This window comes from Nannobrachium achirus (assembly GCF_963921795.1).
Source record: "Nannobrachium achirus genome assembly, chromosome: 3".
Classification (NCBI taxonomy): Eukaryota; Metazoa; Chordata; class Actinopteri; order Myctophiformes; family Myctophidae; genus Nannobrachium; species Nannobrachium achirus.
In genome coordinates, this window is record NC_137812.1 from 34,740,691 (window position 1) to 34,757,038 (window position 16,348).

Consider the following 16,348-nt stretch of genomic DNA (forward strand, 5'->3'; position numbering starts at 1 on the left):
CCACACAGGGTGTTACTGTCCTTGTAAAAAACAATGGTATCTTATCGACAATATTAACATTTACAGTTATGATATTTGTAAAATGTTAAACTATCTTATTTTACTGTTACATCCAGGCCTGGAATTTCATCATTTTAGGGGCAAGGCCACTTGGCCTTTGGGGTTGTCCATTTTTTAGGGCACAAAGGCAAAATGCCAGGGCAGGAAGGCCATCAAATAAAACACGATTTTAGTCCCTTGAAAGAATTAATTGAATTTAAGGGTTAAATTTAATATGTACTGTATAATATCTGCCGTGAAATAAATACATGGGTATTTACAATCTGATGCTCAGCCCTGCACAAATCAAAGATACTGGATTGGTTTAAAAATTGGGACTCAACAAGACACTGGTGTCTACATAAAGTGGTAGAGTCAGCTGCTGGGGCATTAAGGCAGTGAACTGGCATTCACTGTGGCCACAGTGACATTTTTTGGAGGGGCACAAGGCCAAACTGAGGGGCAACGACGGCCATGGCCTTCATGGCCTCCCTGAAATTCCTGCCCTGGTTATATCACCAGACTGTACGATCCTTTAGTGGGCTCTATTAGAGAAACCTACTGTACTGTCTGTATATCACTGTTTCTATTTGTACTGTAGGCCTATATTAGTGTTTTTCTCAAACCTTTTCATGTCAAGGACCACTAAATTGATCTGTATAAGCCATGGACCCCCATTTTAAAAGATTTGTTGCCCCCGATGCCCCTTGAGATTAGCCTCTAAAACTCAAAACGTTTTGTTAGTGTTGGATAAGATTTTGAGTTCCATGCTGTGTCACTCTAACCTAACACGGACAGTTTAGTGTAGGCAGATGGGCGGGCGCGGTGTGTCTCTCCGCAAGTCTCCAGCCAATAGCATGTGTTCTCCTCCCCCCACCCCCCTCTGCTCCTCTGCTCAGCGCAGAGAACGCTGGTGCGTCATGACATCAACACATTTGGTGCGACGCTCTCTGCACTCTGATTGGTTAGGGAAATTCTACACTTCCTACAACAGTGATCATAACGCGATCGCCCAGGCTTCTTTTTCTTCCGATCGCCTAAAGAATTCTGGGTTTCCGAGTCTAATGCTGTGTTAATGTGGTACCATAGGAGAGATAAACAGGCACATTTTTATCAAAATAACAATTCTTCTACATTCTCTAATCGCGGAGAATTCTTGTACCGTAGCTCAAATTAACTAATGCAGATGTTTAACAACAATGGAACTCTTGAGAGCGTAAATTGATGGTTTAATGTTACACTCTCTGGAGTCTATAGGAGATCTATAAGGGTCCATTTGGTTACCAACTCTCCATCATTTAGCTGGGGACCACCTGGAACCCCCCTCAAGGACCACTGTTGGTCCCCGGACCACCGGTTGAAAACCACTGATCTAAATAGTAATTATTATAGTGTGTTTATAATGTGCTTGCTTGGAACACCTTCATGCAGCAAACCCAGAGTGACAGCAGACTAACCATAGAACGTTTTGTGCGTGTGATCATCACTAGGTTTATTCGCAAGCAGGGCCTGGATCGGCTGTTTTTCGAGTGCGACACCCACATGTGGAGGCTGGGCGATCGCAAAATCCCGGAAGGCATTTCGGTGGACGGCGGCTCTGACTGGTTCCTGCTGAATCGCATGTTCGTGGAGTACGTCATCAACTCTCAGGATGACCTGGTCACCAGCATGAAGCGCTTCTACGCCTACACACTGCTGCCTGCTGAAGTAAATATGCACAGACGCATGTGGGCTAGGGATGGGACAATATGAAAATGTCATATCACGATTATTGTGACCAAAGAAATCGCGATTTACGATATTATCGCGATAATCAAAATTCATTATCCTGGGGCGGAACATTTGCCAAAAAATAGCATTTGGTATAGAGTGAAAAAAAAGACTATATCAAGTACGTACTGTATATTATAAGTAGGGATGGGTATCGTTCACCTTTGAATCGATACGATTCCTTTTTCGATACCTGGGAATCGATACGATACCCTTTTTGATACCATTTTCGATACTTTTTATTTAAGTTTAACTTCAACACGGAAAGAGTGGTGACTCGCTGCTGCGGTAGAGCAGAGGTGATGATGATGATCACACAGTGTGGCGGAGCGGAGAGTATAGACGTTGGATAATCATCATAATAATAAACATTATAGGCTATTGTCGGCTATTTTCCACAGTAACGAGTGTAGCCTACTAAAGCAGTCATTAAACTCTCAGTAGCCCAACATGTTACAGATGCGACCGGCCAGGGGTGCGTTCCAGAGTATCGAAACGAGGTATCGTTCGTTTTTACGTGAACCGATACCCGATAGTATCGACGTTGTGTGATCGATACCATTAAAAGTATTGCAGACGATACCCATCCCTAATTATAAGTACCGGTACCTCACACACACACAGCTACTCGGCACTGTCATATTCACGTCATATACAGTAAGTATGACTATGTCCACCACCTGCCCAAGTATTTGCCTGAGTCTGACTCATGGTGTACAGTATACTACACTTTTTTAACCCATTAAGACTTGAGAACGATTCTACAAATGCCTTCTCGCAAGATTTTTCAAAAATGTTCAAAAATAGCAGATGTACCAACGTGACGTGCTGTGAGCTTTTATATCTGCTATTTAAAAAAAAAAAGAAAAACGCAAAAATAATAAATTACACAGCAGCTTTCCAAGTTTTAATGGGTTAAATAGTATGTATTTCTATTTAAATTGGTTCTAGAGGTAACAAATGAAATCCTTGAAAGCCAATATGGAATCATAATAGGATGTGAGAGAATAAGAATGTTTTTTTTTCTCTCTCTCTCTCTCTGATGGTATACCAGAATTAGCTTCTGTTTTTTTATGAGCTAATATACCGTTGCTGTCGGACAGAAACCTTGTATCTCCAAGTTTCAAAGCATCTTTTTTCGTAAAGTAAAGCCCAGCTTCATCATACAAGCCTGTCGCACAAAAGTTGTGAAAACAGCAGATCTGCAAGCACACAACGCCTCGCGGTGCGAGGCGTTGTGTGCTTGTAGATCGGCTATTTTCACTATCTTAAGTCGTTTTAAAATGATAAATACAAAACAGGTTTTGGACATACAAGGTTTCCACCCGACAACGACGATACATTCCTTGTTTGTGAAATGTGAAACCAGAGTTTCACATTTTCTCTTTTCTCCCTCTCTCATTCTTTCTCTGTATATCTCTGTTTCTCTCCCTCGGTCCCCAGTCGTTCTTCCACACAGTGCTGGAGAACAGTGCCCACTGTGCGAGCATGATGGACAACAACCTGCGCATCACCAACTGGAACAGGAAGCTGGGCTGTAAATGCCAGTACAAACACATAGTGGACTGGTGCGGCTGCTCCCCTAACGACTTCAAGCCCGCTGACTTCCACCGCTTCCAGGTACACTAGTACATACTAACTGTGTAATGGGCTTGGCACTGCAGGTGCTTGGGGACAAACAAATAGACACAAAAGGCAAGCGGGTGTGTGTGTGGTTGCAGGTACGTGCACTAGGACATTAACGAAAAAGTCGACAAGTCGACTCAGTCGACTTCATTACACAAGTCGACTCCCACCAGAGAAAGACGAAAGCCGAGACGAAAGACGAAAGTCGAAAAAAAAAAAACTTTCTATTGTGAAAATAGCAGATCTACATGCTCACAACGCCTCGCGTTGCGAGGCGTCGTGAGCATATAGATCGGCTATTTTCACAATTTCTGCCTCTATATATTTGACAATTTGGACAATGTTTAATTTGTCATTTTAGAAGTATTAAAAAGTCCTTAAATTGGCACTTTAGAAATGTGAAGATACCCACATACTTAAACTTTATGTTGGTTTGTTTACTGTAGAGTGAGAAAACAATGTTTCACATTAAGTTAATCATCTGGGGATCCCCCCAAATAATCGGGGGGTCGTGTGTGATGTGATGACGTCATCAAGTCGACGTCGAGTCGACTTGCAAAAATCACAAGTCGTTAATGCCCTAGTACACACATATACATGCCCCTGCCCTTTTACCCGTCTGTAAAAGTTGCCCTCTCCAGACCATTAATGCACATTTTCTATGGTGAAAGAAATGAAAATGCCCCCCCCCCCCTCTTTCCATGTCATACCTGAAGACAGCATTCAAGAGAACTGCCTTGTCCAAACTCTCCGGACTTGCAGCATCTTATGTTCAAAGAATTGCAATATCTGTGTAGAAATCCCAGTATTGACTTGATTGCGACCGTCAGGGAGCAGTTTACTATGAAAACCTCCACCGGCCGTCCGTCCGTCGGTCGGTCGGTCGGTCGGTCGGTCACACGTCACACGTCACACCTTTGCCCTGCTCATATCTCCGCATCAGTATATAGGGCTTGTTTGTTTATTGTATGACATCACGCCACATCATCAGCTGTGGACTCTGTGATGTCATCGTATCTCCATATATGGCCATCTCCGTATATGGAGATATAAGTCGTCCATGCCCAAGTATGGGCTGGTGAGGTCAGACTTTGTGTGATGCGTAGGTTATCTCCATATATGGAGATTCAACATTCCAGGCAATGCTCTCTTCCCTGGTGAGAATTGCCCCTTTATATAGGGCTTGTTTGTGTATTGTATGACATCACGCCACATCATCAGCTGTGGACTCTGTGATGTCATCGTATCTCCATATATGGCCATCTCCGTATATGGAGATATAAGTCGTCCATGCCCAAGTATGGGCTGGTGAGGTCAGACTTTGTGTGATGCGTAGGTTATCTCCATATATGGAGATTCAACATTCCAGGTGTAACTATGGCTACCCGTATGACGTGAGAGGTGGAGGTTGTGATATTTGTGGAGATAAGCGACCAACGGTCGCTTATCTCCCGATTAGGGAGTCTTACTGGTTATGCTTAATGGTATCTAGCACCGAAAATAACTGACCTCCAAGCTCACAACGTGTCGTGCTGCAACGCGTTGTGAGCTTGGAGGTCTGCTATTTTCGATATTTTCACGAAAAGGCCCTTTTAAGAAATGTCAGCCCCTGCCTCTCTAACATTCTCTGCACGTCCCTGTGTGTGTGCGTGCGTGCGTGCGTGCGTGCGTGCGTGCGTGCGTGTGCGTGCATGTGCGTGCATGTGCCTGTGTGTTTGTCTGTGGGTGTGTATTGGCACATGTTATCAAAAACACACCCGTATGCTGGAAGTGCAGGGTTTTACATTAACTGGTCCTGTCCTCACATATTATCACAGTATATGGTGTGAAGATAATGCCAATAGCGATAATTGCAAAGAGGAAAGATTACATTACAGTACTGTCTCTTATTTAGTATCAAATCTATTCAGCAGGCATGCAAGGTAGAGTATAGCTTCTTAAAATAAAAGTGGTGATAACACAACCATGGTGTTGCCAATATTGTTGTCGACCGACCGTTACTGAACTCCTAAAAGAGTTAGCTAAGGAAATATGTTGTCGTTGTCGGGTGGAAACCTTGTATGTCCAAAACCGTTTGTTTTGTATTTATCATTTTAAAAATGATTTAAACTAGTGAAAACACAACTTGTGTGCTTGTAGATCTGCTGTTTTCACTACTTTTGTGCGATGGCCTTGTATGATAAAGCAGGGCTTTGCTTTGCGAAAAAATGTACACATTTTAAACTTGGAGATACGTACAAGGTTTCTGCCCGACAGTGACGATATATATTCTGCCACGGTGAAATAGGCTATTATGTCAAGTCCTGTAGGCACTCTCTTTCTCATACGGTACTGTATACACACAAATTCAAAGTTATGGTGGTGACTTCATCTCTGTAAACGCCATGGTTTCTGCCAACCTTGAGCTAACCGCTGCTCCCCTGGCATCTTGCTGGGTCTGGCTGTCACCACTCATATACTGAAGCAATAAGCTACAAGAGGCATGTGGTTACCTGGTATTTTATAACGTCTGAGAGGTGTGGTGAGACACGAGGCGAACCTCACAACACGTGGCTTATTGCTTTTCTAAAACGGTTACATACAATATGGCAACATGAAAAATCATATAGACATGTACCAATTAAAACTGTTCTATTTCACTAATAATTCACTACAAAGGTCTGCAAGAAAGTAGTTCCCAGCCACAAGAAAGTATAGTTCCCAGCTTTTTTGCCAACACCACAGGTGCATATAATTGGTGCACTGTGGAACACTGTGGAAAGAAATAACGCACCTGGGTTTGATATAAACTGATCCAAGGTGTGGATTATAGTCTCATATACCACAACAATTAAAGGGAAACCAGCCAATCAGAATCAAGGTTTGTCTCTGTTTAAATCGTTAAACATATAAGACAGTGTGTGTTGTCCAATCTAGTGAGAGAGGGTATATCATTTAGTACAGTGGAAGAGGATAGAGATAATTAGGTTTTATACTTTAAAACTGTAAATCCCGTGGAGATGCAAGATCACTTTTTCAAGGGATTAGCAGCAACACGAAACGTTTCAATAACATGAAGACAAAACATTTAAATCAACAAGTTACAGAATACCAAATAACATAGAACAACATTGAAAGCACCTATAGATATACGCTTTGATGCCTGACAGTGTGTCCCGGCCCGGGTTCGATTCCCGAGCCAAGTGGTGGATTTGCTGCATGCTATGCTATCAAAAATAAAGGCAAAAACTAAAAAAGTTACTATATAAAATAAAAATCTCAAAATACACTGTTATGAAAGCAGTTGCAATTTCCAATTCCAATTGGCTTCAAAATATTCACAAAATGATATTGTAGACAAAGAAAGGTTGTGTGAAAAGTCTATTTCACAGACAGGCAAGGTGAAACATTGCTGATGCTTCCAGACCTCCACATTGCGGACAAGACAGGCGACCAGAAAACATCTCCCCCGCTATAAATGTGGTGTCTTTCAAAGTGAGATCTTTCATGCTGCATTCTTACCACGTTCAGAATTTCTCACTTAAGGAGTGGTGTCTCAGAATGGGAGTGTGACCATACTGAATCCCCCCCACATTTTCAGTCCTCAAGTGAGAAAAGGCTTTGTAGCCAGATTTGTGCCTTTCCCCAGCTTGATTAACCCCCCTTCCTGCCTTTGCAGAAGGTTGTGTGGAGGTGTGCAATGTGCCGAACAGTGTCTGGGACTGAAAAGCGACCGTTGTGTGTCTGCCAAATGGTGTAGGTGGTGGTTTTCATGATGCACTGTCAACCACAACCACACAACTATGCATGTGGGATGGAGAGAGTGGGTGGGCGGAGGGTAGGGGAGGGGTGGGTGAAGAGAGGCCAGACAGTGTTACCAATGGAAAATCCAAAATTTGAATTTGACGAAGAAGGGAAAAATATGGATGTATGGATGTATGGATGCAGGTACGTGCACACATATGTGGACATCAAAGGTGGCTTGAGCCCCTACCCTTTTATCCTAAAGTGCCCTCTCCAGACCATGATTGCGGTTTTTACTGTGGTGAAAGAAACGCAAGTGCCCTCTTTCCATGCCATATTGTACCTGAAGGCAGCATTCAAGAGAATTACCTTGTCTAAACTCTCCTGAACTTGATTGCAGCATCTTATGTTGAAAGAATTGCCCTCTCACTAGAAGTCAAGCATTGAAAATAGCCGACCTCCAAGCTCACAACACGTCGCGCTGCGACGCGTTGTGAGCACTGCGACGAGCTTGGAGGTCTGCTATTTTCGATATTTTCATTAAAAGGCCATTTTAGACATTTCAGCCCCTGCCTCTCTAACATTCTCTGCACGTCCCTGTATGGATGTATAGATGGATGGATGGATGGATGGATGGATGGATGGATGATGAGCAAGAGGACACTATTAACAACATGATTTTTTTGGGAGGTGAACATTTTGGTGAAAAGTCAAGTATATACGGCTTAAGTGATTAAAGCGATCACCCTTTCATCAGTCCATCATCTGGCTCACTTCTTTCACCACTAGAAAATAAAGGAGAGAGAAAAAAAAAACATCTGACGCGAATGCTTTAAATGTTTTATCGTACTCTCGGCCCCCCACTGTGAATACTCCCTCGAGGAAGTTTCATCAATATACATTGCAACGTGGCATACTGGTTCCTCACAGATCTCCTATCACAAACTCTGACTAGGAGGCATCTCATGAGATGGCAGAGTTGTTATGCCACTCAGAAAAAAAAGAAGAAAGAAAACTGTCAGGCAGAAACCTTGTATCTCCAAGTTTCAAATGTGTATGTTTTTTTTTTGCTAAGTAAAGCCCTGCTTCATCATAAAAGGCTGTTAAACAAAACTAGTGAAAACAGCAGATCTACAAGCACACAACGCCTCGCACCCTGCTTGTACTGTAGATCGGCTGTTTTCACTAGTTTAGTTCATTTTTTAAATGATAAATACAAAACGAACGCTTTTGGACATACAGAGTTTCCACTCGACAACGACGTTAGATAGGTTTCCTCCGTGAATTAATGCGAAATCTAAACTTCTTTGATGTTGGTAGGGGGTACACCATGGCCCTGAATGGCCAACAGGCTCTGTATAGATACAGAGCCGTAAACATGACATACAGCCATACTATTAGCTCTGCCAGCGATAAAACGAGAACAGCTTTGATATAATACGTACACTTTGTGCAGACATGCCACTGTGTCACATAGCCCAGCTAAACTGTTTCAGGGTACACCACTCTCTTTCTCTCTCTCAGTATCTCTCTCCCTTTCGGTCTCTCTTCCTCCTATCACTCACCCACACACACATCACCATGGGTGTCGCACCAAATTCTGGGCCCTGGGTACAAGGATTCACTGTGGGCCCCCCATGAATGTTCTTCATGGGGGGCAATAATACACATTATTTTGTGCTTTAACTATTGAAAAACTGCAGATATACAAGCTCACAGCCCGGCACTGCGGAGCTGTGAGCTTGTAGATCTGCTACTCAAGTCTTTGAATATTTTTGACCCGATTCTATAAATGTCTTCTAAATCCTTCTAAGGTTTTTTGGTGAAAGAAATCAAAATGCAGGTTTTTTTTGCCAGCGATAAAAAGCATTTTATTTTATTTTTTTAAGGTTTCTATGTCAGTGGTGCTCAAACTTTTTGTATGTATGTATTTGGCCACGGACCCCCCATCTCAAAATATTTAGTTCCAGGGCAGGGACCCCCCAGAAGCAAAATTTGAGTTACAAATGCTCGCTTAAAAAATACATACTGGCATATTCAAAGATTGGCACACATTTTCACGACTTTTCAAAAATAGCAGATCTACAAGCTCGCAGTGCGGCACTCGGTGCCATACTGGGAGCTTGTATATCTGCTATTTTTCATTAGCTAGTAACCCTAGTAGCCCTAGTAACTCAGTCCCACTTTTCCTCCCCTTGTGACACCCCTGCACATCACCACCACTTCGTTTCCCTGTCCTCTCAACATGCCACCATTTTCTTAATCTTCTTCCCCCCCCCCCTCTTTATCTCTCCTCTCCCTGCTGTGCTCGTCCTCTGCAGCAAACGGCTCGGCCCACCTTCTTTGCCAGGAAGTTTGAAGCCAGCGTCAACCAGGAGATAGTGAACCAGCTGGACTCCTACCTGTTTGGACCCTTCCCCCAGGGGACCCCGGGCCTCCAGGCCTACTGGGAGGCGGTGTATGATGAACCAGATGGAGTGGCCAGCCTGTCAGACACACAGCTCACACACTACCACTCCTTCTCCAGGCTGGGCCTGGCCAGGGCTGCTGCCTCGCTGCAGGGGAACCCCAAGGACAATAGCTGCAGGTTAGATGTGTTTATATTATGTTGTACTATAGGGCTGGGAAATTAACCGGAAATCGCATTTGTCTCCGCCAGGCACTTTGCATGCAGACTCATTTAGGGCTGTCACAATTATTACATAATCGTCTAATCGTGATTATTTGACATTATCGCAATTATTTTGTCATAATCGTCATAATCGTGAATGTTGAAAAATGTCAGAAATAGTGGAAATAGCAGATCTACAAGCTCACAACGCGTCGCATCGCGACGCGTTGTGAGCTTGTAGATCGGCTATTTCCACTATCAATGTTATTTTTTAAGTAGTAAGTTGTCAAATATGTCAGTAATGTATTTGTATATTTAGGTTATGTGTCATATCTACCATATGCAACTTCAAAGCCTAAAAGCCAAACAGAAATATAATTGTCAACGACAAAAACACAATTAAATCGTTAATCGCCAATTATTTGAGTGACAATTAATCGTCATGTAAAATGTCATATCGTGACAGCCCTAGACTCATTGAAGGCCAATTAAGTTATAAACCTCTGCTCCAAATTTATCACATCCGCATGTTATAGCACCATGGGAGGCGACTTTTGCCTCATTAGGGGAGCATCCGCACCAGTCCACATGTATGTGTTTATACTGTCATTTGCACTTTGCAAAACATTTTTTTGATATTACCCCTCAGATTCTGTCCAAACATCACGCCAATCAGTACACAATTATCTCTATAGTCATATAATCGAGACGAATCAGTCAGATTTATCATATTCCATCCTGATTGGCGAAGATTGGATTCCAAAGTTTTCAGGATTGGCCCGTTTTGAACAAAATGCCTCAAATCACGACCACAGCGTCCAATTGCTGTGAAACATTGCTGGCCCACAATAAGCTATACCTGCCGCAGGCTCCAAGGAGCTCATTTTTCTAGTTTTACATGTACAGTATGCCTTTTATTTCTTCCCAATTCCTAAATTGTAATTTATTTTCAACGCTGATGTTGTTGAATGCATTGTATTACTCGACAACACTAAAATTGAGTTTAATTACTGTAATCATATAACCGAGAAATTAACCCTGAGAGAGAGAGAGATCTGCTATTTTCACGAATGTTTTTAATAACAATGTATTAAGTACACGCATGGACACACAAACATACGCGCACATACACATACTGTACACACACACTACACTACACGCACACGCACACGCACGCACGCACACACGCACACACGCACACACACACACACACACACACACGCACACACACACACGCACACACACACACACACACACACACGCACACACACGCGCACACACACGCACACACTAATATGACAGGGAGGTTGAATATCCCTCAGTGCAAGCTAAGCAGTGCAAGCTAAAGCTGTAGCGTCCCTAGAGGTCCTACAGCAGCTGACCAGTCAGTGCGAGGTGTAAGCTAAAGTGCCAGCGCACGCTGAACTGTCACCACAAGCGACTAAAAGAGCTCACCATGCCAAACATGGACGGAACTCGCCAAACACAGTTGCTGCCGTTGGTTTTGTAAAATTCACAGGGGAGGAGGAGACATTGGAGTTTATCCAGTGTTCATATCGTCGTTGTCGGGTGGAAACCTTGTATGTCCAAAACCGTTTGTTTTGTACTCATTTCAAAAATGATTTAAACTAGTGAAAACAGCCGATCTTCAAGCACACAACGCCTCGCTCCGCGAGGCGTTGTGTGCTTGTAGATCTGCTATTTTCACTAGTTTCGTGCGACGGCCTTTTATGATGAAGCAGGGCTTTACTTAGCGGAAAAAAACATACAAATTTGAAACTTGGAGATACGAGGTTTCTGCCCGACAGTGTTCATATTGAACCAAAACACAGAGCAGACAACAGAGACCTTCGATGCTTCACAGAATGCATGCTGCATAACGGAATCACGCTGGCCTCGTTTGCAGCCAACTCCCTCCACATGCTGTCGGTGAATCCCAGTGGAACTACCGTTCAATTTGCTAAGAAGTTTCCTTGTTGACAGTAATGCTAATCTATTCATTCCATTAACTGCTTTAGCTATGGTGGCCCAGTTTCTGGCATGTCATATTATAGGCAAAAACACAAACTAATGACAAACAAACAACATTTTAAAATCAAAGAGGCTTTGAAAATAGTAGATCTACAAGCTCACACATGCGACTGGGGCCTTTCTCAGCGAATATTCTATTGATAATTATTTTGATTACCGGTAATCAAATAATATATAGATATTTAATATTTTTTTTAATTTATCAACAAAACGATTAACCACTTACTGTCTAATTAAGGAGGTTTTATAGACTGTTCCCTGCCATCAAAGTAGTTTACCTTTGCGATTTTATAGAAAGATATCCATCCATTATTTACAACCGCAATCTTCCGTAAAAGACAGGTGTATCTCTCATAGAGTCGCGGGTATTCCGGTGTGACATAAATTATTCTAATCTAATATAGCATGCACAAACTAGGGATCGATTACTAATTGACTATTTATTAAATGATTGATTATCAATTAAGTCGTCTAGGTGAATTAACACACCCACAGTAGTACCCACGGTATACAGCCTCGGGCATAATGTATCAGCCCTCGCCTGCGGCCTTCCACAACCACACAGGTGCAGTTCATTCACAATGACCTCACTTCCATTGTCATAATACGCTGCATACGCCCAGGTTACCGTGAGTAACCCAAACCTACAAAAGGGTTTGTTTGTCGGCAAGGACTTTCTCTCTGGTTGGCGTCACATTTCAGGAGCACACATCACTGGGAACAATAGATAGCCCCAATAAGCATCTGGGAACTCTGGTTAATGCAGTGTGCTTCGTAACTTAATATGTCATTTCAGTCAATTATGCCGGCCTGCGGTGATCGGTCTATGTAGGTTACTGTGTTAGAAACGGTCCCTTGGCGCCAATGTATTATTAGTGGGCTTTGTGTTACTTTGAAAATGCTGTTAAAGGACACTTGTGGCAAAGTTGAGAGGGGAAACCGCATGTTGTTCTCTGGTTCCATGCTTTGACGTTGAGAAGGAATGTTTTTTTCTCAGCATTGTTGTATTTTAGTAGGGTTGTGTCTTCAATACCTTCTCTGCGTTTTTGAATCGCTCGTATAACTGAGTACCACTAGAATCTGTCTACTGTTTTCACTGTGTTTTAGTTTTATAGCATGTGAGTCCCTAACTGTGGATTTATTCTGCTCAAGCGGGCTGAATCGCAAACATGGGCAAAATGTGCTGAAACCACATGATTTGGGAAGAGTGTCTATGATTACCTGCAGTTGCAGGGAGCCAATGTCACTTAAAACATGAGCGATGTCTTAACCTTTACAATTGCCCATGGAGGAACGTTTTGCTGATGACATCCTCTTTTCCAGCGATAGGCCTACCCTGATATTCTCTCATTCATTTACGTTTACTTATAACTTGACACCCATCGAAGATTCTAGTTAAATTAAAATGCACTTTCTTTTCTTTCCTTTTGTGTATATTTTAATTGAGACATACAGTACATTATGTTATTAAAATGGGAATGGGGAAAACATGTGAATCTGGGGTTTAGTACAACCAAAGTCTCTTTCCACTGACACGGCTGAGAGTGTTGCTCAAAGGTACTTTGACAGTGGTTGGAGGCTGGAGGGGATAAAACAGTGTGCTGTGCTTTAAATTCCCCAGTCGTCTCGTTGCTGCTGTGTGCAGTGGTGGAAGAAGTGCTCAGATTTGCTACTCAAGTAAAAGTAGCAATACCACAATTTAGAAATACTCTGGTACAAGTAAAGCTTCTGTATTCATCATTTTACTCGAGTAAAAGTACAAAAGCTTTGGCAAAAAATAAATACGATAAAACGTACAGTACTAAAGTGAAAGTACTCATTATGACTAATCTTTCACAGATGAATGTCTTCTAAATCTCTCAAAAATGTAGCTCTACAAGCTCACAACATGTCGCCATGCGATGCATTGTGAGCTTGTACATTATATAAGATAAGATAAGATAAGTACAAAATAGGGCCTAAAGGGTCAATGAATGTTTAGTAATAATAATCTAAATCTACCCAGTAACTAACGTTCAATTGTAGTGGAAGCCTCTGAGATCTAACAGAGCATAAGTATAAAGTATTAAAAAAAAATAAAAAAAATAAAGCAAAAGTAGGCTACTGGACGCGTTCCACCTAAGCACAGCACTTGAGTAAATGTACTTAGTTACTTCCCACACTGCCAGTGTGTGCTTTTTGAGTTGGTAGTAGCTCCACGTAAGCAGAGCTCCAGTAGAGCAGAATGTCCAGTCAGTGCCAGCGCTCCCCTGCTGCATTGTGGGTGTTCTACAAAGCCCTGTGGGTAGAGCTGAGTGGAGAGAGGAAACATGTTTCCGTCTGTCAAACCTCAAAACCACTCCTTCTATCAGCTACAGCTGGTTCTACCCCTGTACTCCATCTGGGACCACAAGGAGCGAGAGAGCAAGGAGAATGAAGGTTGGAGATGTCTAAATGTAAATTGTAGGGAGATGGATTTAGGCCCTATTTTGTACTTATCTACAAGCTCTTATATAATTAATGTACAAGCTCACAATGCATCGCATGGCGACATGTAGAGCTTGTAGAGCTACATTTTTGAGAGATTTAGAAGACATTCATCTGTGAAAGATTTGTCATAATGAGCACTTTCACTTTGGTACTGTACTTTTTTTTGTTGCCAAAGCTTTTGTACTTTTACCGAAGTAAAATTATGAATATAGGAGCTTTACTTGTAACAGAGTATTTCTAAATTGTGGTATTAAACATTGTAAAATACATTTGGGATTACCTTGAACTATCCAGGCCTTCCTGTATAGTTGCCCTACAGTACAACAAGCAAAGCGCTAGAGATCAACACAGTACGCATGTGTTTCTTACATAAGTATGCATGTAGAGTACACATGTATGAATATTTATGTGTGCTTGCATGTTGAATTGAATTATACCTTTAGAAGATGGGTGGGGCTGCCGCCGCGTGAGCAGTGGTGATTGGAGTCTCACAGCTTGACATGGTTCTGGGGGCAGGGACGTGCAGAGAATGTTAGAGAGGCAGGGGCTGGAATTTCTAAAAGGGCCTTTGGGTGAAAATATCGAAAATAGCAGCATTAATGGTCTGGAGAGGGCACTTTTTACTGACGGGTAAAAGGGCAGGGACTCAAGCCCCCTTTGATGTCTATGCATGCACGCACGTGCCTGTCTGGGGGGAGGGGGTTCTGAAAGGAGCTTCTGTATACAGCCTAAGCTCCAATCCCCAGCCTCTACCTCTAATACTGGCAGTCCCTTGTCCTCTGGGACCATGAGCGCAGTGGAGAAGGTGGGCTGAAGCAGGCACGGTGAGGAGAGGAGAGGAGAGGAGATAGAAAGGAGGAGAAAGGGAGGAAATAAAGAGGCATTAGGTAAGGAAAGAAAGTGCGGAGTGCTGTCCTTGCGGGTGTAAATATTTGCTCTTCTACTTGTCAGGCTGGCATTTGCCAGGACGGGTTGACTCGTAGACAGTCCTCAGCAGGAATAATGATGAGATGGTGGGTACTGGTGTGCAGGGAGGCTAGACGTGGGGCACGTGCATGCCGTGCATGCACTCGTGTCGTTATGTGTGTGCACACACAACGGTTGTTCACATACATTTATACATGCGTACCAATTCTTGCATATCGCCACTGTCGGGCAGAAACCTTGTATCTCCAAGTTTCAAAAGTGCACGTTTTTTGTAAAGTAAAGCCCTGCTTCATCATACAAGACTGTCGCACAAAACGAGTGAAAACAGCAGATCTACAAGCACACAACGCCTCGATCTGTGCTTGTAGATCTGCTATTTTCACTAGTTTGAATCCTTTTTTAAATGATGAATACCAAATGAACGGTTTTGGACATACAAGGTTTCCACCCGATGACAACAACGATATGTGTGCACGTCATTAGAGGGGAAAAGCAGGAGAGGTAGAGGATGACTACAGTGGGAGAGAAGGAGGGATGGATGGAGAACAGATGGAGAGGGCAGCTGTGCTCCTTGCTACCATTTCCTTTTCCCAGAAGTTGCCTGCCCTGAGGGCCAGCCATCCTTCAGTGCACAACAGCACACAAACAACACAGACTTCTACATAGCAGACTTATTCAAAAGTGAGACCCTGCACACTTGCCTCTCGCTAACTGCATGACCCAGTTCAACTTTGTTCATGATGTTTGTTATAACGCGTGTGCGTGTGTGTGTGTGTGTGTGTGTGTGTGTGTGTGTGTGTGTGTGTGTGTGTGTGTGTGTGTGTGTGTGTGTGTGTGTGTGTGTGCGTGCGTGCGTGTGCGTGTGCGTGTTAGGGTTAGGGTTACCCTAACCCTAACCCTAACCCTAACCCTAACCCTAACCCTAACCCACACACACATTTACAAACTTTCACTGTAGATTGACTATTTTCGTACAAATCGGGCTTAACTCGGCCCCCCCTGCCAACGCACCCCGTCAGCCCCCCATTACTTAGCAGACCAATGTGGTCTGATAGCTCTACCTTTGTTTCATCAACAATACGCGTTGCTTCACATTGAGTCAGGACACATATCCAACCAACCGACTCATGCTTCATAAGGTCATTGAATTAA

At 43.0% G+C, this 16,348-nt stretch overlaps 1 protein-coding gene across 1 annotated transcript in view; it reads left to right on the forward strand.

The window, feature by feature from the left end:
• Nucleotides 1-16,348, forward strand: part of xylt1 (xylosyltransferase I) — a gene marked incomplete at both ends in the record, with an annotated part of 120,375 nt that overhangs the window by 79,951 nt on the left and 24,076 nt on the right. The window contains 3 exons of the mRNA XM_080721676.1: nt 1,530-1,746; nt 3,253-3,429; nt 9,480-9,745. Of these exons, the coding sequence (XP_080577802.1) occupies nt 1,530-1,746; nt 3,253-3,429; nt 9,480-9,745 (660 nt within the window). The remainder of the gene's footprint in view (nt 1-1,529; nt 1,747-3,252; nt 3,430-9,479; nt 9,746-16,348) is intronic.